The 25305-nt window shown below is 39.4% G+C and overlaps 2 protein-coding genes across 2 annotated transcripts in view; both read left to right on the forward strand.

Annotated features, from left to right (window-relative positions):
• Positions 1–4617: 4617 nt before the first annotated feature.
• On the forward strand, positions 4618–6376 carry znhit2 (zinc finger, HIT-type containing 2). Its single transcript, XM_037697477.1, has one exon. It carries the CDS (start codon positions 4637–4639, stop codon positions 6374–6376), a length of 1740 nt encoding a protein of 579 aa, XP_037553405.1. The 5' UTR covers positions 4618–4636.
• Positions 6377–7413: 1037 nt separating this feature from the next.
• Positions 7414–25305, forward strand: part of lrpprc (leucine-rich pentatricopeptide repeat containing) — a 105969-nt gene continuing 88077 nt past the window's right edge. Inside the window, exons 1-11 of the mRNA XM_037697487.1 lie at positions 7414–7621; positions 12288–12490; positions 12854–12976; positions 16739–16860; positions 17141–17199; positions 20539–20625; positions 20729–20855; positions 20955–21099; positions 21231–21379; positions 21555–21660; positions 21758–21865. Of these exons, the coding sequence (XP_037553415.1) occupies positions 7443–7621; positions 12288–12490; positions 12854–12976; positions 16739–16860; positions 17141–17199; positions 20539–20625; positions 20729–20855; positions 20955–21099; positions 21231–21379; positions 21555–21660; positions 21758–21865 (1408 nt within the window). The 5' untranslated portion in view covers positions 7414–7442. The remainder of the gene's footprint in view (positions 7622–12287; positions 12491–12853; positions 12977–16738; positions 16861–17140; positions 17200–20538; positions 20626–20728; positions 20856–20954; positions 21100–21230; positions 21380–21554; positions 21661–21757; positions 21866–25305) is intronic.

The raw sequence follows: 25305 nt of genomic DNA on the forward strand, positions 1-25305 counted from the left end.
GTGTGTGTGTGTGTGTGTGTGTGTGTGTGTGTGTGTGTGTGTGTGTGCGTGCGTGTGTGTGTGCGTGTGTGTGTGTGTGTGTTCCAGGGTGAGCTGGCTGTGGTGGTCATCTTAAATGGGACTGACTTCAAAAGTTTATTTTTGTAAAGATACATCAAATTATCGTTTCTTAAAAGTTTAATTAAAATCCAGTGGTTCACAAGATATTTAGCTGACAAACTGACAGAGTTGACTCAAAATAGTTCTTGGCAAACTTTAGTCTGTAGCCTGTTAGCTTTCAGAGTAGAGGTGCTGGTCATAAAATTAGAATATCATGAACATTTTGATTTATTTCAGTAATTCCATTCAAAAAGTGAAACTTGTATATTATTTTCATTCATTACACACAGACTGATATATTTCAAATGTTTATTTCTTTTAATGTTGATAATTATAACTGACAACTAATGAAAACCCCAAATTCAGTATCTCAGAAATTTAACATATTGTGAAAAGGTCCAATATTGAAGACACCTGGTGCCACACTCTCATCAGCTAATTAACTCAAAACACTTGCAAAGACCTTTAAATGGTTTATCAGTCTAGTTCTATAGGCTACACAATCATGGGGAAGACTGATGACTTGACAGTTGTCCAAAAGACGACCATTGGCACTTTGCACAAGGAGGGCAAGAGACAAACAGTCATTGTTAAAGAGGCTGGCTGTTCACAGAGCTCTGTGTCCAAGCACATTAATAGCAAGGAGAAGGAAAGGAAAATATGTGGTAAAAGAAGTGCACAAGCAATAGAGATAACTGCACCCTGGACATGATGGTGAAACAAAACCCATTCCAAAATGTGAGGGAGATACACAAAGAGTGGACTGCAGCTGGAGTCAGTGCTTCAAGAACCACCACGCACAAACGTATACAAGACATGGGTTTCAGCTGTTGCATTCCCTGTGTCAAGCCACTCTTGAACAAGAAACAGTGTCAGAAGCCTCCCACCTGGGCTAAAGACAAAAAGGACTGGTCTGCTGCTGAGTGGTCCAAAGTTATGTTCTCTGATGAAAATAAATTTTGCATTTCCTTTAGAAATCAAGGCCCCAGAGTCTGGAGGAAGAGAAGAGGCACAGAATCCACGTTTCTTGAGGTCCAGTGTCCAGTTTCCACAGTCAGTGATGGTTTGGGGTGCCTTGTCATCTGATGGTGTTGGTCCACTGTGTTTTCTAAGGTCCAAGGTCAACGCAGCCATCTTCCAGGAAGTTTTAGAGCATTTCATGCTTCCTGCTGCTGACCAACTTTATGGAGATGCAGATTTCATTTCCCAACAGGACTTGGCTCCTGCACACAATGCCACCAGTACCTTAAGGCCCATGGTATCCCTGTTCTTAATTGGCCAGCAAATTCGCCTGACCTTAACCCCATTAAAAAATCTATGGGGTATTGTGAAGCGGAAGATATGCCAGATCCAACAATTCAGAAGAGCTGAAGGCCACTATCAGAGCAACCTGGCTCTCATAACACCTGAGCAGTGCCACAGACTGATCGACTCTATGCCACGCCGCATTGTTTTGGTAATCCAGGCCAAAGGAGCCCCAACTAAGTACTGAGTGCTGTACATTTGAAATATATCAGTCTGTGTGTAATGAATGAATATAATACACATGTTTCACTTTTTGAATGGAATTACTGAAATAAATCACTTTTTTCATGATATTCTAATTTTATGACCAGCACCTGTATGTGATGAAGATCACTCTTAGCTACCACCGTGTCAAATTTTAGGCCAGTATCAACTAAACTGACTGAGTTAGAGCTGTTTAGTGCTTTTAGGTCAGTTGATTGTGGCCGCCATCTTGAATCTGGATGACTCCAAAACTTAATCAGTTGTAAACGAGCATAAAATGATTATTTAATTAATTTAAATTTTGATCTTTAGTAAGTTTGGATAAAATTGGCCCTGTGGTTCTTCAGATATTTTGTTAACACTGCAGACACCCCCACCCCACTCACACACACACTCACGTGCACACCCTGCTGTTGTGCTGCAGACATCTCCTGCTGCAGACATACCAGGGTTGGACATGCCCAAAAGGCAGAGCCTGTTTCCTGTCACCAATCAGCTGGTGGCAGTCAGTGGGACATGAGCGTATTTGCGTGTGTACTGACACATGTGTGTTTGTGAGGACAGCTTTAAAATTTAGGCCTTTTTTTGGGAGAGGGCTCATTGAGTGTGATAGTTGTAAATTTAAACACTAGTCTCATTCTTGCACAGCTGTTTTACATCAAACAGTTCATGTTGTTTTCCAGTGTGCTGCTGCAATCACAGCCTAAAAGAGATTTTGCAGATATTAACCTAAAATTTGCAAAAAGCTGAGTGTCATTTGCGGCATACACTCTGAACCAACATCTCACAAAATTGCACAAGAGTTTGCATAATGTTATTTTTTTTTATTTCTAGGTTTGTTCTGTAAATTTTAACATAACATGATCAAAACTCCAGCCTGAAAGCCAGCAGGTGATATTCATGCCTAAAAAGATAATCCTAGACCTACCTATATATTTTCTAGTTTTACAGTTCACTGACAAAATCAACAGTGACAACAACAAAAAAAATTCAAATTTACCCATGTCAGAGGGAAAAGTTATATTGCACATCACTGCAACATTTACCAGACTTTATCAGAGATACTCTGCTTGGTAGTCAGTAAGAAGCTTGTGGAGCCTGTGTTGTGGCGTTAACATGTCACAGAACATGCCAGGGAACGAGAAGGGAGATGAGAGAAGGCAGCTGCCCTGGGTTCTGTCTGCCATGGACGGGGCCATGGCAGCATGGCACACGTCGTCCTCAGACACCCTCTCTCCTCCCTCTTTCCCCACCGGCTCTGACAGGCCCCACAAGAGCCCCTCGGCCCAGTGAGGGGTGGACAGCCATCTGACAACTCCCCACCTGCGTGACCTTTACCATGCTTTACCCCCCACAGGAGACAATCACCTCATAGCAAACAGCCCTACAGGAGATGCAAACACTGCACACTCAAAAGGACATGCAAAAAGACACGCAAGCTCACTCCGATTTGCAGAAAGTTGCATTAGATGCTCTTAAAAAGATCATAACGTGTTGGACAACAATTAAGAAGATGAAAGGGTTTGAAATAAAAAAATGTTTGCCTGTATTAAAAAGTTTTGATGCGTGATTCTCAACTTGTCGTAGTTTAATTATTTCAGCATACAATATTGTCAACATTACAAGTATTACAGAAATAATAATTTAAATCACAGTTGATTTTTTTTAATGTTTTCTCCTTTATATTATGAAGTTAAAGGTGGACAGATTCTGACTGGTTGACTCACCTGCTAGAATCTTTGTCCCCCTCAATTCTTAATGAAAAGAGCAAACATCTTGAAAAAATCGTAGGAATCATCCACAATGAGGAGTCTTTCTAACCTGGACCTGTTATTGTTTCTTTGCTCATTTTAGTGCGAGGGAGGACACAGATTCTGGACTGAAACCTTCACTGGCTCAGTTCTGGGGACTCCTCTAGAACTTTTGGAGATGATTGTACAAAGAAGGATTCTTGATAACATGAAGAACATTATAGATAATCCTGAGCACCCTCTTCATCTGATTGTCAAACAACAACAGTGTCTTCAGTCAGAGGCTTCTTCAGACGACAGACCGTTACAAGAGATCCTTCCTATACCACAGCCATAATGAAACCAGGATGATGAGTAACAACATTTAATTTCCCTTTGGGATTAATAAAGTATTTAATTAAATTAACTGGAATATAATATAAACAGATTATTTGTCTGTGCTTATATCCTGATGCATGTCTGTGCTTATAGTTTCAAGGAGAGATGCAAGAGATGCAATGCTAAATATTGTTTTCATTTATGGCTTTTGAAGATATGTTTTATATTGTGCAATTAAAAATGTGGTTTACAAAAATAAAGTTACGAGTGATGTAATCAGGACGGTGCATTTTCATGCCCAGTAGATGTAACTTTGCACTACGTGTAACATTTACAAAATAAATAATAATAAAAACTTGTTATATGAACACAAACTGCTCTGTTTTAAAATGTTTAGTTTGGTTTACTACAAATGAAGACACACTGTTGTGACCATGTGACCCACAAGCTCAACAACAAAATAACAGGCAACACAACAAACTATTAACATCCACACAGAAATGTAAAACAGGCAAGTATTTTGAGGTTCATTTGGTTTTACACAAATGCGCGGTCACTTAAAACGGGGTTTCGTGCTTTGTGCGCGCTCCCGAGGCCACATTTTTGTCGAGGATACTTATCTTGGCTCCACACCGAAAAAAACACGGAAACCTTGGCTACGTCATCTATAAGCGACGTGGTGTCTTGGAACAAACGTTTGCGTTCACGTAAATGAAGAGTGAGTAAATATATATTTAACATTTTTGTAAAATGTGGAAAATTTACGGATATTAACCTTTTTGGAACAGTAACGATAGTTTTCAGCGAATTTTGTAAGTAAAAACTGAAAATAAACACTGCACTTAGCGCGTTATGTTTTCAACACCGCATTTTGCTAACCTATTTTTATCAATTTGTGTGCTGTTTTAGGTTAATATTTCGGACTCCCCGCTTCGTGCTTCGGTTCTGTTCTCCCGCTAATGATGAATCCATTAATTAGACGGAGCCTTCCTCCATCTGTGAGGTGTCTTCTGACAGATATTAGTCCAAAAGAGGAGCAGTGGACAGAAACGGAGACCACAAAGGACGGGATTATGTTGCCGTCTAGAGGAGCCGGATCTGGACAAGAGGAGTTTCTTTCTCCGGCAAAGACTGAAGAGGAGAAAACTGCAGAGGATGGGACTATTAGCAGGAAGAGTGCAGCAGTGTGCATGCTGTGTAAATGCAAACCCTCTAACTACACCTGTCCCCGGTGCAACCTTCACTACTGTGGTTTGGCTTGCTACCAAAGTCCAGATCACTCTGTGTGCTCAGAGGAGTTTTACAAGGAGTCTGTTCTGCGGGAGTTGAAGGAAATGGGGAAAACAGAGACAGAGGGCAGAAAGAAAATGCAAGAAATTCTGCTGGGACTCAGGCAAAAAGCAGAAATGACACACGTGGGGATGGAGAGTTTGTTAAAAGAAGCAGGCGTTGTGGGAGATGACACAGATGATGGGGGAGGAGATGCAACACAGAAGGTGGAAGCTTTGGAGCTCCTGTCCAGATTAGCAGAGCTTCAACAGTCTGGAGATGAAAACATAACGGAGGTTGAAGCTATTTTGAGGAAACTTGAGGAGATTGGAGGAGGGGAGTCGCTGCCTGGAGCCACTGGCGAGGATGATGAAAGTGCAGAAGGAGAGCTGGACTTGGCCGAGCGATTGTCAGGACTGGATATTGATGAACTTTCAGAGGAGGAACTGTGGGAACTTCTCAGCAGTAAAGAGCAAGAGAGGTTTGTGAATCTAATGAAAGGTGGAGCTCTTGGAGAGTTTGTTCCCCTGTGGAAGCCCTGGTGGGAAGAGCATGAGGAGGATGAAAGAGCACTTGTGGAAGTGCTCGAGGAAAAAGTGAGCAAGCTGGAGAGTGGAGATACATCAGTTATGAGTGGGGATGATGATCAAGTCAAGATTTCACATGAAAAGGGCCAAAGCCAGGGCAAGTCGGGTGTGAAAGTAAACAAGATTAAAGGACGAACCAGGAAGGAAATGAAGAGTAAAGGGAGCTCATCTATGCAAAAAATACATCCGATTTCTACAAAAATTCCAAAATTGAGTTCCTTATGTTCAAATCCGTCTTCTTTGGTTTGCTATGGCTTGGTCAATGCCCTTTATGGCTATGCATTTTCCTTGAACCTGTTTAATGGAGACACTGATTCACTGATATTTGAGTTCTGTGACATGACACTTGCTCTGTCTGAGGCGCTGAACTCAAACAAGGTGTTTAACTCGGTTCAAGAAGCCTTAGACTGTGGAGAATCTCTCGTTAGCCATAGAGGTTACCTCGACAGAGAGGATCCTCTTGCTCCAGCCAGGGCAGTGGAAGCTGTGGCCCATATAATGACCGGCAGAAAAAGGCAGGATGCTACAGGATACTGCTTGGCAGCTTTGAGTCAACTGCGCAGTGCTCTTTCTACGGCCAGAACAAACCTATCTAAAGAGGGAGGTGAAGGGACGATGAGGCGGAAGTACTTCCTGGCGAGCAAGAAGTGTGAATTCTTTCAAGCCTGGGTGTTGGATAACACACAGCAGATTCGTAGTCTTGCTATTGAATTGTGGGATGAACACAGCAAAAGAGAGAGGGCCAGGAACAGCATGGAGAAAGTCAAGACTGTAGTTAAAGCAAGTTTAAAGAAAGAGAAAGGAGAAGGCAATCCTAAACTGATTGAAGAACTTGGATTATAAAAATCCTAAATATGCTGGTGTCTTTAAGCTGATGGTGTACTAAATTACACAAAAAGTTCTGTCATGAATTTTATATTTTTAAAGCTCCATCAGTTTTCTTTTAATGTTTGTGTCTTGTTCAAGAATTATTTTAAAAATTTTAATAAACGTGTTACTACAAATAAAAATAATTGGTATGCTGTGTTGTATTTTGAGAAAACTAAAAGTTCAATATTTGTAAATGGTGCAAAAAATTTCACATATTCAAGGATTCAAGGTTCTTTGTCATTCACACCCCATGTGGTGGAATGAAATTATGTGCACAGGGTCCCAGTTACATCCAACAATAAAATGTAAAAAGAAAAACAGTAATAAGATCTAAGATATGAACTAAGAAAAACATCAACTAAATATACACTAAGCACTAATAGCATAAAAACATTACGCCAAACAGCAGCACAGACATGAGCAGATGAGCACGCATGAACACATCAACATGAAACAGTTCAACAGCAACGTGATGTAATTTTTTCACAGTGATTATCCTAGTTAGAGATTCATGAGTCTATCAGCCTCGGGGTAGAAGCTGTTCCTCAGTCTAGTGGTTCTACACTTTAATGCTCCTTAACGTTCCTGAGGGGAGCGGGGCAAAATGTGTGTGCTGGGTGAGTGCGGTCCTTCATGATGCAGGTGTCCCTCTTCCTGCATCTAGAGGTGTAAATTATTGTGATGGTGGGGAGGCTGACTCCAACACTTCTGTGCAGCCTTCACCACTGCAAAGCTTTTCTTTGCAGCATATGAGTCAAAGCAAATATATATTTACATGTGTAAATTAAAACTTAATTAACCAGACAATTCCTGTTTTTTTTTAATCATTTTAGGAAGTGAATTATTAATTTGTTATAGATTAGTGGTCACCTCTCATTCAGAGACCATTCCCATCACTGTTTTTATACTGTTAAATATGAATTAAACCTGATGTGAAAGAGATGACGAAATGAATGAATGAATGGATAATCTCGCGATACCTGAACCCCCAAAAGTAGTCACGTGGTGCGGAAGTTTCAAAGCTGTGACAAAAAAAAGCATGGCTGCGCTCTTGAGATCTGCCCGTTTACTTAAGTTTTCACCTTCGGGTTTGCTTCACATCCCAGGGACCAAAAGAAGCGGGCCGCTCCTCGGTCGGCTGTACAGCGGTGTTGTCGGTGGCAGAAGGACAGGCATTTGCTTGCGACAGATCAACCATGCTTCTGATAGCGTGTCCCGGTATGTAACTGCATGTGCTAGCTACCTGCTAGCTATGACCCAACGCGTGAAGCAGGGATGTCATTGAAGTTCAATGGCAACATAAAAGTACATGTGTATTCACTTAAATGTAACCTGCAGTTCTAAAAATCCAACATTGAAATATATTAGAATAATTTTATTATAAACAGCTAGCTACTAAGTGACTTTAAAAAGAAAGAGGCGCCATTTTGACTAGCACACAGTGTCTGTAACTGATTTAGCTCGCATCACATAATTAATATCTATTTTATTACATATACTATGATATAATAACAGCCGTGTTTTACATCATTTGTTTACACAAAAATGTTTTATTTATAGCATATGAGCTTTAGCTTTAAACTAACTGGTCAACGTTGCAATTCATACGTTTGGCCAATTTGTTAAATATGAATTTAATATAAAAATACCGGTAGCTGTTTTATTAGCAACACAAAATAAACGTTGGCCTCAGTTAATGCTAGTGTAATGTATAGCAGGCTACTGTAGGATACTTCAATGGGACTGTGATCCTTCAAGGTCACCGCTCAGTACAAATGACACACATCTGCCAAAGAAGTAGTGCGGTTAATAAGCAGCCTGACATTTAAGACATCATGTAGCCAGACAAACTAGTTCAACTATAATGCTTATGTACTGCATTATAACAAATTAGTTAAGAATACTTGTCACCAACTTGCCTCGTGGTTTCTTTTCCTAGGGTCGAATTGTAGGAAAACATGATTTGAGAAATTTCTTAGCACTTGGGAAAATACATCCATCCATCCATTATCTTTACCCGCTTATTCCATTTTGGGTCAAGGGGGGGGGGGGTCGCTGGCGCCCATGTCCAGCAATCACTGTGCGAGGGGCGGGGTACACCCTGGACGGGTTGCAAGTCCATCACAGGGCCACATAGAGACAAACGAGACAAACAACAATTCACTCTCACTCACACCTAGAGACAATTTAGAGTTACCAGTCAGCCTAACATGCATGTTTTTGGTCTGTGTGAGGAAACCGGAGCACCTGGAGAAAACCCACGCATGCACGGAGAGAACATGCAAATTCCACCCAGAAAGGCCCCTGGACCGAGGTTTGAACCAAGGACCTGCTCGCTGAGAGGCAGCAGCTCTACCAGTTGCGCCACCGTGCTGCCCTGGGAAAATACACTTGTGCTGTAAAAAGTTCTTTGTGTGCTGCATTAAAACTATGGACAACACAACGGCTTAGTGGTTAGCACTGTTACATCACCTTAAGAAGGTTCTGGGTTCAATTCCCAGATTGGTCTTAAAGTCTTTCTGTGTGGAAATTGCATGTTCTCTTTGTGTTTGCATGAGATTACACCGTGTACTCTGGTTTCCCCCTACAGTTCAAAAACCAGCATGTTAGGCTCCCTTCAAGTCCAGGCCTCTTGTAAAAAAAGAGATCTGTGATCTCAATAGGATTTGCCTGGTTAGAGGTTAATAATACATGTAGAAAAAATGTTTTACAGAAACTGATTATGTGCTTATTCTAATAGAATCACAACATGCTGTTTCAATATTTTATACACATTTATTTCATTAATGCCATAATAGCTAAAATACCCCCCCCCCCCCAACATTTTTGGTTTGAATTTTTATGCTTCAAACGTCATTACTGGTAATTGATTGGGGGTTAATGTAACTCAAACTCATCAGATCAAAGTTCATGCTCAATAAACCAGGTAAAAAAATCCAACAAAGTTAAGTCGGGTCCTCTGGACCGTTTCGTTGTGGTGAAACGTTTCATCTTTCATCCAAAAGGCTTCCATCAGTCCAAGGAGCCACAACAAACTCTGTCCCATAAGTAGAACACTCACATAGTGGGCCAACTAGTTTGATGGTTCAACTGTTCTCTCTGTTTACATCTGGGATTATTTTAGTGGTGTAGTCTACATTTTTATAGTGGGTATACTTAGGCCTGTCACGATAACACATTTTACTGGGCGATTAATTGTATCAGAAATTATTGCAATTAACTATAATATTGTTTGAAAATGACAATAATTAGTAATATTGTCAAATTTAAGAAGAAATGTTGGTTAATTTGTTTTGAGTGCAGTACTGTTTTTTGACCACCGGCTGGCAGTATAAAACTGTTTGAACTGAAGAATGGATAGTGAGGGAGCGAGCATAGAATAGAATAGAATCAATCAATCAACCTTTATTTAGACAGGTAAATCCCATTGAGCCTCGAGGACTCATTTACAAGAGAGACCTGATTTCAACAAAGAAAGATGACAACAATGGACAACAGCAACAACAATAAACAATTATAAAAAAGTCAACCTTTCTTGTCCCACGGATGGGAAATTCAAGTGTAACAGCAGCAACAGATAAAAAGATTTCACACAAAAGTTCCTAAATGTTAATAAACAATACAATATATAAAGAAATAAGATAAACAATATCAATAATAATGTTCAATATGTGTTGGAGCAGCGTGACTCTTTAAGAAAAATGGGAGGGAGGTCCCTTGACGTGACATGGGCGCTCTCCTTCTTTCGGTTCTCAAATGGCGGATGCTCGGTGTGGTTTGAGCTCTTTAGCATAGCATTTTTCACATAAAGCTTTTAATAAAAAATCAGTGAACAAGTTCTCAGCTTCGTTTTGCAGAGAAAAACAACTTTTTACACAAAGGCATGGGTTTCAACCGTGAATCTTGGAGCTTCGACAGTAAAGCTGAGAAGCTAAGCTACGAGCTAAGCTAGCAGGCCAACCCTTTTCCCGAGGTCGGCCAGCTAGCTTAGCTCGTAGCTTAGCTTCTCAGCTTAGCTGCTTTTAACGATCCAAAAACACAATTTTGGATGGTTAAAGCAGATTTTAAAGAGAAAAGAGAAAGGGAGGGGTCAGTGAAGAACACCAGAGTTGAGCTTTTTGTCATCCAGTGTCTTCAGTAGAAAAAGAGAGACACGAAGAAATGATAAAGCCGATTAATGAAAATGAGGTAAATAATTTTCATTTATCGTGCGATTTATTGTTTATCGCGACAGACCTAGGTATACTGTGCTTAGAATCCGAAGTACACCGGTAATCGTGAATTTAATTTGATTTTTAAGCATATTAAACGTTTCAAAATGTCACTGATGCTTATATTTGAATAAATGTACAACAAACTTTCTACAACAGTTTTAGAGATGCACTGAGCCGATATCAATATCAGTATCGGTACCGATATTGGAAAAAAACCTTCTGGATCGGGTATCGTGACAATGTGACCGATCCATGACTGGGCAGATCTATTCACTCTAATTCTATGCTTTGTGCTCTGAGTGACGTCGTGCGCTAGCGAACTTACTGAACAAATTGTGTTGTTTTAACATGTTAGACCAAGCTTGTGAAGCTCTTGGTGTGTTTAAGTATGCTGTTATGGTGCATTTTCAATAAATTTGTAATTCAGTACATTCATGTCTGCGTTTAACAAAACGAATGTTTTAATTTAATTCAGCGCTGGGTTTGTAAGCTCAAACATCCAGGTAGACAACAAAAAGGGCTAAATCATGTCATCTGGACCTGTTTCAGAAACGGGTCCAGATTAAATGATTTAGCCATTTTTGTTGTAGCTTAGTTCACTACATTAATTCAGCGCTGTCTTTCTGCATCGGATCGGTATCGGGCGAGACTAAACATCAAATATTGGTATCGGATCAGAAGTAAAAAAAAAAAGTGGATCCGTACGTTGTATTAAAAACATGTTACAGAATTTATAAAACCGTACCGGTGCAAAACATGTTCAAGTATTAAGTAGTAAGTACAGAAGTATTAATTGTACAAAAAACAGGTTGAACATACTCAATGTGTCTATAAAACGTTCCAAATCTGTTGACAATGACACATGTCCAATGCTATGTCACATATCATCGGGCACTTTTAAGTGGGTATACTGAAATTCCTGAGCTTTTCTAATGGGCATGCGCCATAGTCCGTGTACCCACATATCACATAGACTACACCACTGGATTATTTTTTCGACTCAATTATCCACCATGTGCCCAGACTGTCTGAAGTATACAAGTCAATGTTAAAATGTAAATTTTATTATTGTTACTGTTTTTTTAACACTGTGGTTTTTAACTGCTTTTATTGTTGTACATTGTTGCGTATTGTACTCTATATGTTTGTCTAAAACAGGTCTCTCTTGAAAATGAGTCCTCGTGACTCAATGAGACTATTGCACCTGTATAAATAACGGTTAAATAAAAAAATAATAAAATAAACAACTTGTAATTGTTGGCAACAAAACATGACTCTGCTGATTTTGCTAATTTAATATAAATTAGGCTGCAGACTTTTGGTAGTGAATGATGCATATTTAGTGGTTATTTTTTAATCATAGATGATACACATACAAAAAATGTTGAAAAATCACAAATCCTGAGCTGACAGCTATTACAAATTTAAAAAATGACATAAAATGTTATTTAATTATCATATTTGCTCATTAACAAGCTATTTTAAAAATATCCCCTGTCCATAATTATTTACATGAATCCTAAAGTGTAAAATAATGAAGCAGCAGTTGGAATATTGTCTTCGATTCAATGTGGGGTAGAATGATCTTTTTTCAAATAGGGTGGATCTTTTGTTTGTATATGCTAAAGAAAATTGCAGAGATTTTCAAATCTTCCACCTGTTCTCTACAGATATGTGTGGCCGCATGCAGCTGGATGTGTTCGTAGCTATGTTGTGGCCTCAGAACAAAAGGATGAAACCAGCTCTGCACTGAAGTACAAGCAGGCACAGCAGTTTGACTGGGCCCTGAATAAACTGGATAACTCTGTGAGGAGGTCGGGTCGCATCACCAAGACCTTGCTGCTCCACATCTTCCATGATATATGCAGGACAGGTAGGCGAAACAGGGACACAGATTTTAGGATTAATGACACAGATTTTAGGATTAATGTCTTCTGAAGAGGTGGACAGATTATGCACGTAACTGGTGATATGTTTGTCCGGTTGCTGCCAAAGTCCAAATGATCACAAGAATTAGTTTGGCAAAATTGACTTTGGCCACATGTACATAAAAATATCATTATCATTCTACATACATTTTAAAGATGAAGAGGTGGGTTTAACTCTGAGCTGGCAGTCTGAATCTCATACTAAATTTGATGTTTTTAATTCACGAGGGCACCAAATAGTAAAGTTTTTGGCTTTTTTTTTTTTCTTTCTCTGTTAATAATTATCTGGACTCCCTGTCTACATGAAGGTTATCCCAGTGGGAACCAGGCCTTGTTGCTGCTGCGTAGTTGTGGGTCCCTGCTACCTGAAGTCCCGCAGGAGCAAAGGAATGAGCTGGCCAACCGGATTTGGGATAAACTGCAGGAGCTGGGTAAGAAACAACACTAGTAAAAACAAACACAACACTCAAATTGTAAGAATTGTCTTGTTTTCACCAGTAATGAAGATTAACAAAGGATTTTGTCAGTAAGAACATGATGTTATTTCACATTTCAAATATTGTACCAGCGTTGGGAACTGAACTGTTTAAATATCCTGATGCATGCTCAATAATCCAGGTAGAAAAATCTAAAAAAGTTAAATCTGGTCCTCTGGACATTAAAAAAAAAAAAAAAATTGTAGAAACGTTTCGTCTTTCATTCAAAAGACTTCCTCAGTCTGAGGTATAAAACTGAGCTGAAAACAGCACCTCAGAGTGAGGAAGTCTTTCGGATGAAAGACGAAACGTTTCTACAATTTTATTTTTTTTTTTTTTGGAATGACCAGATTTAACTTTTTTTATATGAACGGTTTAAAGTAAAAAAAAAAAAAAAATCTGTTTTGCTTGGATGTGAAGGAGGAAGCAGAGGCTTGTTCCTCCAGTTAAGGTTAATGCAGATACAACTGCTCACATCAGTAAGAAAAGTGACAACTTAAGAAATCAGTATTACCTGTGGAGCTTAGTGGCAGGAATCTTTAGACACCTCATAATTCCTTATGATTATAGTTCCAAGACATGCAGTGTTTATTATAATTTTTTTATAAGTTTTATATATATATATATATATTTATTAATGCAATGTTTTGTACTTCTAGGACCTGTGTACACAATTTCGTTCCCCCATATGTGCCACATGTGGTGCGCATGACAAATAAACTTTGACTTATAAAACAATTTTCGATGCGGTTTGATTATTTGTGGTTATTAGTTTTGTGAATAAATACAAGGAGGCAGCTGATAAGCTTAAATTATATACAGTAGTCCCTCGCTACTTTGCGGTTCGTTTTTCATGGATTCGCTCTATCGTGGTTTTTCAAAATGAGATTGGACATGATACACAATTGGCTGATTGATGGATGAGCCACGCGAATGGCATGGAATTTTTATTTCAAATTATTTTAGGCAGCACGGTGGCGCAACTGGTAGAGCTGCTGCCTCTTAGCAAGGTGGTTACCCTGGTTCAAATCTGAAATCATGACATACTGTGCATATATATATATATATATATATATATATATATATATATATATATATATTTAATATAATATATATATATATATATATATCTATATTTATATATATATATATATATATATATATATATATATATATATATATATAGTCAAGTCACATTTATTTATATAGCACATTTAAAACGGTAACTGTTATCAAAGTGCTTACCAAAAATGTCACAGCATCAAATATTAATAACAACATATACAGCAACATGAATAAAAGCATAAAAACATGAAATATAATGAGAAACAATGAAATACTCAATCAAATCACCCTGCGTTAAATGTCAGGGAGTAAAAGCAAAATGGATGAACACAATCATCAACAACGAAATACCAAATGAGATCACACTGTGTTAAATGCCAATGAGTACAGATGTGTTTTGAGGAGAGATTTAAAAATAGAGACTGAGGTGGCCTGTCGAATGTTGATGGGCAGATTATTCCAGAGTTTAGGGCCCATGACTGAAAACGCCCTATCTCCTCTGAGCTTCAGCCTGGTGTTTGGTACGGCCAAAAGCAGCTGGTCTGATGATCTCAAGGCCCGAGAAGGAGTATAAGGATGAAGGAGGTTGGAGAGGTATGAGGGTGCAAGGCCATTAACACACTTAAATGTCAGCAGAAGAATCTTAAAATCAACTCTGACACGCACAGGAAGCCAGTGAAGAGAGGACAGAACTGGAGTAATGTGCTCAAACCTGCGAGTTCCTGTTAGTAGCCGAGCTGCAGCATTTTGGACAAGCTGGAGACGCGAGAGAGAGAGACCTGACTGACCCCAGCATAAAGCGAATTACAGTAGTCCAGCCGGGTTGTAATAAATGCATGGACTAATTTTTCAAGGTCGGATTTGGACAGGACAGACTTGAGCTTAGCTAACTGCCTTAGCTGAAAGAAGCTTTTTTGAAGAACAGAATTTATCTGCTTATTAAACTTAAAGTCCGAGTCTAAAACTATCCCGAGATTGGTAACGGACTGTTTTAGATATGGCTGAAGGGAGTCCAGGTTTGCAGGATCAGTGACAGTGGCAGAGCTAGGGTTAAACAGAATGACCTAAGTCTTCTGATCATTAAAACTCAAAAAGTTTGCAGCCATCCAAGTCTTGATGTCATCAAGACATTTTAACAAAGGGCGAATGGAGGAGGAACTGTTAGGTGTTAACAGCAGATAAATCTTAGTCATCAGCATAACAATGAAAGGAAAGACCATGTTTCCTCAGGATAGACCCTAAGGGGAGTAGATACAAAGAAAACAGAAGGGGTCCAATAATGGAGCCTTGCGGGACCCCGCAGGAAAGAGGCACTGATGTAGATAGTGTTGGCAAATATAACACAGAAACTCCTGTTGCTCAGGTATGAATGGAACCATTCTAACGCTGCACCAGTAATCCCAACCCAGTGTTCTAGCCGGGATAAAAGGATACTGTGGTTCACAGTATCAAATGCAGCAGTAAGGTCAAGGAGTACCAGGACTACAGACTGACCAGGGTTATATATATATATATATATATATATATATATATATATACTACTACTATATAAACTACTACTGCTTGTACCACTGTTCCTACTTCGTGGTTTTTTACTTATCACGGATCTTCAGGGTATGGATCCCCCGCGATAAATGAGGGACTACTGTACTTCTAATGCAGATAAGAGTGTAAAATAACATATTGTCAAAACTCCCTACTTATTACAGCCTGCTGACTTACAACTGGAATAAACGTCGATTTGCTACAAAACTGCAGTGGAAAAGCAACAATAGTATTGAGTTTGACCCAGAAATAATAAATAACAAAAAAATTCAGTCATGTTATGATAACTTTGACTATTACAGAGATATTCTCCAGGGTTCAGTAAAAAAAGAAAAAGATGTGAAAACACAAAGCAGAATGTTGCAAATGCAGCAGCTGTGGCAACTCTTCAAGGACAAACGCTTTAAAGTATTAGCACAAATTAATGTTAACAACATCGATTTTTGAAAGTCCATTCAGAATTTTTCATCTCTCGAGGCAACTTATGTTTTAATCAGTCAGTAAGCTGTGTATTTTCTTTGTTGCAGTTGTGTTTGAGGAATTGTTGGTTTCACTTTTGGGCCTTAAACTCGTCGGAGAGTTACACCTAATAGATTCTTTGTGGATGGAATTAGAAGCTGCATGCACCACCTTCCAGAATTTATACTTTTTTTTGTAACCATCCATCCATTATCTTTACCCGCTTATTCCATTTTGGGTCACGGGGGTCGCCGGTGCCCATGTCCAGCAATCACTGTGCGAGGGGCGGGGTACACCCTGGACGGGTCGCAAGTCCAACACATAGAGCCAAACGAGACAAACAACCATTCACTCTCTCACTCACACCTAGGGACAATTTAGAGTTACCAATCAGCCTAACATGCATGTTTTTGGTCTGTGGGAGGAAACCGGAGTACCTGGAGAAAACCCACGCATGCACGGAGAGAACATGCAAACTCCACCCAGAAAGGCCCCTGGACCGGGGTTTGAACCAAGGACCTGCTCGCTGAGAGGCAGCAGCTCTACCAGTTGCGCCACCGTGCTGCCTTTTTTTGTAACCATTTTGTTCATTTAGAATGTTTTTTGTTTTTTTTGTACATCACACTGACTGAACATTGTTTTCCCCAGGTGCACAGTATGATGTTAGTCACTACAACGCCTTGCTGAAGGTTTACCTGCAGAATGACTTCAAGTTCTCCCCCACTGACTTCATGGCCAAAATGGAAGCAGCAAACATCCAACCCAACAGAGTGAGTACTACGGTGCAGGGTGCAGCAGTGGCAAACAAAAAACATATTTACGTGACTGTTTGTTTGGTCCCATTAAGGACGAAAACTCCAAGAATAAAATGTACATATGTTTTGAAAAGTTTTGTCTTTGTACTCGGCTTTTTGTAAATAATTAAGCAAGTGGAATATTTTTTTTAATATTCGCCAAATTAAACATTTATTTTCTAATTCTCTATAGCAATCTGGTAATTCAGTATTGTTGTTTTCATCTCTAAATAATTTTGTAATGTTTCATGCGCAGGTAACCTACCAGAGATTGATAGATGCTTACTGTCAAAATGGAGATATTGAAGGAGCCAGGTGAGTCCACTTTCTGTTTTATCCATCTTAGCTTTATTGTTATTCATAGTACGTTGTGGTGTTGAAAAATAAATAAATGCTATTCATAAAATGTAGATGGCTTGTTTCTTTTTCTTCAAAAATTAACAGTAGTATTTTTGTGAAAGTTCAAATAGTTTTTTGGTATTTTTTTGGTAAGTTGGGTGGTTTCGCATGGTCAGTCCTCACATAATAAGAATATGTGAATAACTGAAGAACTGCATTAACGCTTGAGATCCTACTGTAGTGTTCTGTTTCTTAGGACATTATCAACCTAGCCATTTTGTTAGGTTATAAATCATTTCTCTAGTACTACATCATAATTCATGATACATATACAGTGTACATACATATACATATACATACATATACAGTGTATATTTAGTTGATGTTTTTCTTAGTTCATATCTTAGATGTTATTACTGTTTTTCTTATACATTTTATTGTTGGATGTAACTGGGACCCTGTGTACATAATTTCGCTCCACCACATATACCACATGAGGTGCGAATGACAATAAAGAAACTCTGACTCTGATAATGAATTCTAATGATGCCAATAAATGTGCTTCACATAAATCTAATGTCATTCTTTAAGGTGGTAATGGTGTGAATGTTTATGAAGTATTCACACTATTGTGATCCATTTTTCTTCCTTACGTTTTTCAACATCTTTTTCGTTCCACAATTTTTGTGCTATTTCAACAAATCATATATCGAAACGTTCAGCTCGTTCAGGAGAAGGATGCTATGACTTTTGGTATTGGTGCAACTTTGGCTTTTTGAAACATTTTAGCCTTTTCTGCCACTTTTTTCTCATAGAAAATGAACTGAGCTCATTTTCCATCCTTTAAATCTTTAGATCTGTTTACAACCTTTTACTGCTCCTTTTACATTTTGTTCTGGTTGAGCTTCTTTCAGCTTTTTTGTGCAAATTTTAAGTTTATTTTCATTTTTTTTCCAGCTAGTGTTAGCTATTTTTTTCAGCTGTTTTGTGATCCTTTTAGATTATTTCTGCTAACTACAACATTTTTGTGCTTCTAACTTTTTTATGCTAATTTCAGCTTGTTGTGCACCTTTCAGATTTTTCTGCTAGCTTCAGTTTTATGTACTCTTTCAGCTACTATTTAGTTGCTTTTATGTTAATTTGAGCTTTTTTCAGCCAGTTCCACATTTTATGAGCTCATTTAATTTCTTTCCGCTTTCTTCTAGTAGTTAAGCTTCTTGCTGCCTTTTCAGCTACTTTCAGCTATTTTATTGTTGTTGCTAATTTCAGCCTTTTTAAGCTTATTTTTTAGATTTTTTTTAAAGCTTATTTTAAGCCATCAGCAACTATAACAACTCTTTAATGAAACCAGGATGATGACATTTTATTTCCCTCTGGGATTAATAAAGTATATTTGAATTTGAATTGCATTTCCTAATTTTTGTTCTCATTTCTGCTTATTCAAACCTAATTTAGCAAATATGTGTTCTTTTTGCTTTCTTCTGCTAACTTAGGCTTGTTCTTCCATTTCAGCTACAAACCGGATTCCAAAAAAGTTGGCACACTAAACAAATTGTGAATAAAAACTGAATGCAATAATGGGGAGATGGCAAATGTCAATATTTTATTTGTATTATAACATAGATGACAGATCAAAAGTTTAATCTGAGTAAATGTAACATTTTAAAGGAAAAATATGTTGATTCAAAAGTTCACCTTGTCAACAAATCCCAAAAAAGTTGGGACAAGTAGCAATAAGTGGCTGGAAAAAGGAAATTGAGCATATAATGAATAGCTGGAAGACCAATTAACACTAATTAGGTCAATTGACAACATGATTGGGTATAAAAAGAGCTTCTCAGAGTGTCAGTGTCTCTCAGAAGCCTAGATGGTAAGAGGATCACCAATTCCACCATTGTTGTGCAGAAAGATAGTGCAGCAATACTAGAATGGTGTTACCCAGCGTAAAATAGCAAAGACTTTTAAGTTATCATCATCAACCGTGCATAACATCATCAAAAGATTCAGAGAATCTGGAACAATCACTGTACGTAAGGGTCAAGCCCGTAAAACTCTACTGGATGCTCATGATCTCTGGGCCCTTAAACGTCACTGCACCTCAAACAGGAATGCCACTGTCAAGGAAATAACAGAATGGGCTCAGGAATACTTCCAGAAAGCATTGTCAGTGAACACAATCCACCGTCCCATCCGCCGTTGCCAGCTGAAACTCTACAGTGCAAAGAGGAAGCCATTTCTAAGCAAGCTCCACAAGGTCAGACGTTTGCACTGGGCCAGGGGTCATTTAAAATGGAGTGTGGCAAAATGGACGACTGTTCTGTGGTCAGATGAGTCACGATTTGAAGTTCTTTATGGAACACTGGGATGCCATGTCATCCGGACCAGAGAGGACAAGGATAGCCCAAGTTGTTATCAATGCTCCGTTCAGAAGCCTGCATCACTGATGGTATGGGGTTGCATGAGCGCTTGTGGCATGGGCAGCTTGCATGTCTGGAAAGGCACCATTAATGCAGAGAACTATGTTCAGGTTCTAGAACAACATATGCTCCCATCTAGACGTCATCTCTTTCAGGGAAGACCCTGCATTTTTCAACACGATAATGCCAGACCACATTCTGCAGCAATCACAACATCATGGCTACGTAGGAGAAGGATCCGGGTACTGAAATGGCCAGCCTGCAGTCCAGATCTTTCACCTATAGAGAACATTTGGCGCATCATAAAGAGAAAGGTGCGACAAAGAAGGCCCAAGACGATTGAACAGTTAGAGGCCTGTATTAGACATGAATGGGAGAGCATTCCTATTTCTAAACTTGAGAAACTGGTCTCCTCTGTCCCCAGACGTCTGTTGAGTGTTGTAAGAAGAATGGGGGGATGCCACACAGTGGTAAAAATGGACTTGTCCCAATTTTTGGGGGATTTGTTGACACCATGAAATTTGGAAACAACAGATTTTTCCCTTAAAATGATACATTCTCTCAGTTTAAACTTTTGATCTGTGATTTTTGTTCTATTCTGAATAAAATATTAGATGTTGGCACCTCCACATCATTGCATTCAGTTTTTATTCACAATTTGTTTAGTGTCCCAACTTTTTTGGAATTCAGTTTGTACATTTCAGCATTTTTTTAAGCTAATTTCAGCTGTTTTTCTACAAGTTATTCTGCAATAAGCATTCACACTGCATTTGCGCAGGAAATGCAATTTCTCAGTTTAAATTGTTACTGTTTAGTTTGATTGGTTCATTTATTTGTATATGCCTTGTGATTAATGTATTCTTTTTTATTTTAAATGTTTTTCTCCATGTACTCACAGCACCATCCTGGGTTATATGAAAAGCAAAGATTTACCCATCACTGAAGCTGTTTTCAGCGCTCTGGTGACGGGTCATGCCCGTGCAGGGTGAGTGTCACAGCTCTCAATCTTTTAATCTAACATTTAATACTATTAATGCATTGATAGTAGAACAGTGGGAATAAAATGTTATTTCTCTGTCACTGTTTAGCAACATTGAAAGTGCTGAACATATTCTGCCTGTGATGCGGGGAGCTGGAATTGAACCAAGTATTGAGACGTATTTGTCGCTGCTGAATGCGTATGCTGAGAAGGGCGATCTGAACAATATGAAAAAGGTTAGCGTCGTCAGAACGTCTGCGTTTTCTGTTTGTATTCAGTGAATGGATGACCTTTGAATTACTCCTGTGCTTCATTTTATCCTCCGACCTTTTCAGACTCTAGAGGAAGCAGAGCGCGAAGACTGCATTCTGATGGATCGGGACATCATGGAGGTCATTTGCACTCTGGCCAAGGCCGGACAGCAGCAGCACATACCAGAGATGATAGAACGGCTGAGGCATGAAAGGGGTTTTATTCCAAGTACTTGTATACACACATGCATATATATATTATATTTTTCCACAACAGTTGCTGTGCGCTCAGCAACAAGACTGATATCAGTCAGCAAACATATATTCATGCTCAGATAATGCCTTTTGTTGTCTTTCTAGATGCCATGAACTTGTGTCTGAACCTCATCACCCAAGGACAGGAAGATGTAGCTTTTATTATCCTTAAGCTTTTCCCCACTCCAAATTCAAACGACTCCCCCCAAAACACGGGAAACTTCTTCCTCAAACACTGCATCAACGCTGGCACGGTACATAAAAAAAAATGCTCATCTTGTTTTGTCAAAGAAGTCTTTAGATAAGATCACAAAATTATTTCCAAAGTTTATTCGAAATGATTTTTAGAAGGTGGCATACATCCCAACTTTCTGACAGGAAATGTTGAGTTTTCTTTTTGATGATCCGATATAATTTTTTGAACCACAGCCTCTGACGAAGATTGTCCGCTACTGCAATGAGCTTCTGGAGTTGAATTTGCACAAATCACCACTCACCTTCACTCTGTCCGCCGCTCTGGAGGCCAATAAAACTGGTAACACACTATTATTAGAGCTATTTTTTTTTGTTTGTTTAATAAAATAATTCTGTCATTTTGCTGAATAACTAAATGTTTTATTTATTTTTTGCAGGTATATCTTTTGAGCTGATGGAGGTACTAAAGGAGCAGAACTTTCCTATAAGGCCTCATTACTTCTGGCCCCTTCTCACTCATAAACTGAAGGAAAACAATATAGATGGTACACACACACACACACTTTATTTTATATTTTATTTGACCTTATACAAGTACAGTAGTCCCTCATTTATCGTGGGGATCCGTACCCTCAAGCCCCACGGCGATAAGTGAAAAACTACGAAGTAGGGGTAGTAGTACAAGTAGTAAGTACTGTATTTTCTGCCGTACACTTAGTTTGCACCGCCCTATAAGTCGCACCAGTCCATATGTGTCTAATAAAGTGGCCGTACACGTCGCATCTATTATGCGTCACCGCTGACCACCCGAAAATGTGGGCCGCTGTTGTGCCAAAAATCGATTGGCTGCCAAATGGCGGCAGCGGGAGCATGCACGGGAGGACTTTAACAAGAATTTAACAAGATAAACACCTAAAACAATTATTTGTTTGCTCAGTTTTATAGTAAAGGTGTGTCTCAGTTGAAGTTTTACTTTATTGAGGACTTTAATGGTCAAATCAGCTGCATTTCAAAAGTATTCGCTGCCTCGGTGCTCCAGGAGTGCGCAGACAGGGAGGAAATCAGGAAGAAGGAACACTGCACATTTCTTCGAAATTTAACAAGATAAGCACCTAAAACAATTATTTGTTTGCTCGACATTACAGAAAAGGTGTGTCTCAGTTGAACTTTTTCTTAATAAATGCACTTCAATGGTCAAATTAGCTGCATTTTCACTGGGGAGGTGAAGCGAAATGAAGCTGATTTGATGGTTGCTCCCAAGCAAGCAGAACAAAGGTGGCAGGCTCTGGCAAGCTGATTGTGTCATTAATAGTCTCTTTTACCTGTTACATGACACAACAGCATGCCATACTACTCGATTGCCATCTAGCGGCTGAAATTGGTAGTGCTCAACATTTTCAGTCGGAATGAATGAAAACGGTCATATCTCAGCCAAAAATTTAGTTTATAAATATGAGGGAAAAAAATCATAAATACGTCACTTCGGCATATAAGTCGCAGGGCATGCAAATTATGCAACAAAACGCGACTTATAGGGCGGCTGTGGCTGAGTGGTTAGAGCAGTCATCCTCCAATGCGAGAGTTGGGAGTTCGATTCCACCAGCAGTCACATTCCGAAGTGTCCCTGGGCAAGACACTGAACCCCTCATTGCCTCCGATGTGTGTCCCATTGGTGTATGACAGTGATAAAAAGCACTGATTATTCTTTGTGCAGAAATAGTACTGTATGAATGGATAAATGAGGATACAGATTGTTGTGTAAAGCGGTTTGAGTATCTTGATCAGATAGAAAAGCGCTATATAAGTACAGTTCATATACCATTTGTAGGCCAAAAAAATACGGTAGTTTATTTTAGTATGCATATATTGTATGTATGTGTGTGTGTGTCTGTGTGTGTAAATACACAGTGCCTTGCGAAAGTATTTAGCCCCCTTGAACTTTTCAACCTTTTGCCACATTTCAGGCTTCAAACATAAAGATATAAAAAAATTTATGAAGAATCAGCAACAAGTGGGACACAATCTTGAAGTGGAATGAAATTTATTGGATGTGTCAAACTTATTAAAACAAATAAAAAACTGAAAAGTGGGGCATGCAATATTATTCGGCCCCTTTACTTTCAGTGCAGCAAACTCACTCCAGAAGTTCAGTTAGGATCGATGAATGATCCAATGTTGTCCCAAATGACTGATGATGATAAATAGAATCCACTTGTGTGTAATCAAGTCTCTGTATAAATGCACCTGCTCTGTGATAGTCTCAGGGTTCTGTTCAAAGCGCAGAGAGCATCATGAAGACCAAGGAACACAGCAGGCAGGCCCGAGATACTGTTGTGGAGAAGTTTAAAGCCAGATTTGGATACAAAAAGATTTCCCAAGCTTTAAACATCTCAAGGAGCACTGTGCAAGCAATCATATTGAAATGGAAGGAGTATCAGACCACTGCAAATCTACCAAGACCCGGCCGTCCCTCTAAACTTTCATCTCGAACAAGGAGAAGACTGATCAGAGATGCAGCCAAGAGGTCCATGATCACTCTGGATGAACTGCAGAGATCTACAGCTGAGGTGGGAGAGTCTGTCCATAGGACAACAATCAGTCGTACACTGCACAAATCTGGCCTTTATGGAAGAGTGGCTAGAAGAAAGCCATTTCTCAAAGATATCCATAAAAAGTGTTGTTTAAAGTTTGCCACAAGCACCTGGGAGACACACCAAACATGTGGAAGAAGGTGCTCTGGTCAGATGAAACCAAAATCGAACTGTTTGGCCACAATGCAAAACGATATGTTTGGTGTAAAAGCAACACAGCTCATCACACTGAACACACCATCCCCACTGTCAAACATGGCGGTGGCAACATCATGGTTTGGGCCTGCTTTTCGTCAGCAGGGACAGGGAAGATGGCCAGAATTGATGGGAAGATGGATGGGGCCAAATACAGGACCATTCTGGAAGAAAACCTGTTTGAGTCTGCAAGAGACCTGAGATTGGAACGGAGATTTATCTTCCAACAAGACAATGATCCAAAACATAAAGCCAAATCTACAATGGAATGGTTCACAAATAAACATATCCAGGTGTTGGAACGGCCAAGTAAAAGTCCAGACCTGAATCCAATCGAGAATCTGTGGAAAGAGCTGAAGACTGCTGTTCACAAACGCTCTCCATCCAACCTCACTGAGCTCCAGCTGTTTTGCAAGAAGACTGGGCAAGAATTTCAGTGTCTCCATGTGCAAAACTGATGGAGACAAACCCCAAGAGACTTGCAGCTGGAACTGCAGCAAAAGGCGGCGCTACAAAGTATTAACGCAAGGGGGCCGAATAATATTGCATGCCCCATCCATCCATCCATCCATCCATCCATTATCTTTACCCACTTCTTCCATTTTGGGTCAGGGGGGTCGTCGGTGCCCATGTCCAGCAATCACTGTGCAAGGGGCGGGGTACACCCTGGACGGGTCACAAGTCCATCACAGGGCCACATAGAGACAAACGAGACAAACAACCATTCACTCTCTCACTCGCACCTAGGAACAATTTTAGAGTTACCAATCAGCCTAACATGCATGTTTTTGGTCTGTGGGAGGAAACCGGAGCACCCGGAGAAAACCCACGCATGCACGGAGAGAACATGCAAACTCCACCCAGAAAGGCCCCTGGACCGGGGTTTGAACCAAGGACCTGCTCGCTGAGAGGCAGCAGCTCTACCAGTTGCGCCACTGTCTTGCCCTATTGCACGCCCCACTTTTCAGTTTTTTATTTGTTCCAAAAGTTTGACACATCCAATAAATTTCATTCCACTTCAAGATTCTGTCCCACTTATATTTGATTCTTCACAACAATATTAAAATTTTATATCTTTGATTGAAGCCTTAAATGTGGCAAACGGTTGAAAAGTTCAAGGGGGCCGAATCTATTCGTAAGGCACTGTGTGTGTGTGTGTGTGTATATATGTATGTATATATATATATATATATATATAT

This window comes from Nematolebias whitei, chromosome 1, assembly GCF_014905685.2.
Source record: "Nematolebias whitei isolate Nwh7 chromosome 1, NemWhi1, whole genome shotgun sequence".
NCBI lineage: Eukaryota > Metazoa > Chordata > Actinopteri > Cyprinodontiformes > Rivulidae > Nematolebias > Nematolebias whitei.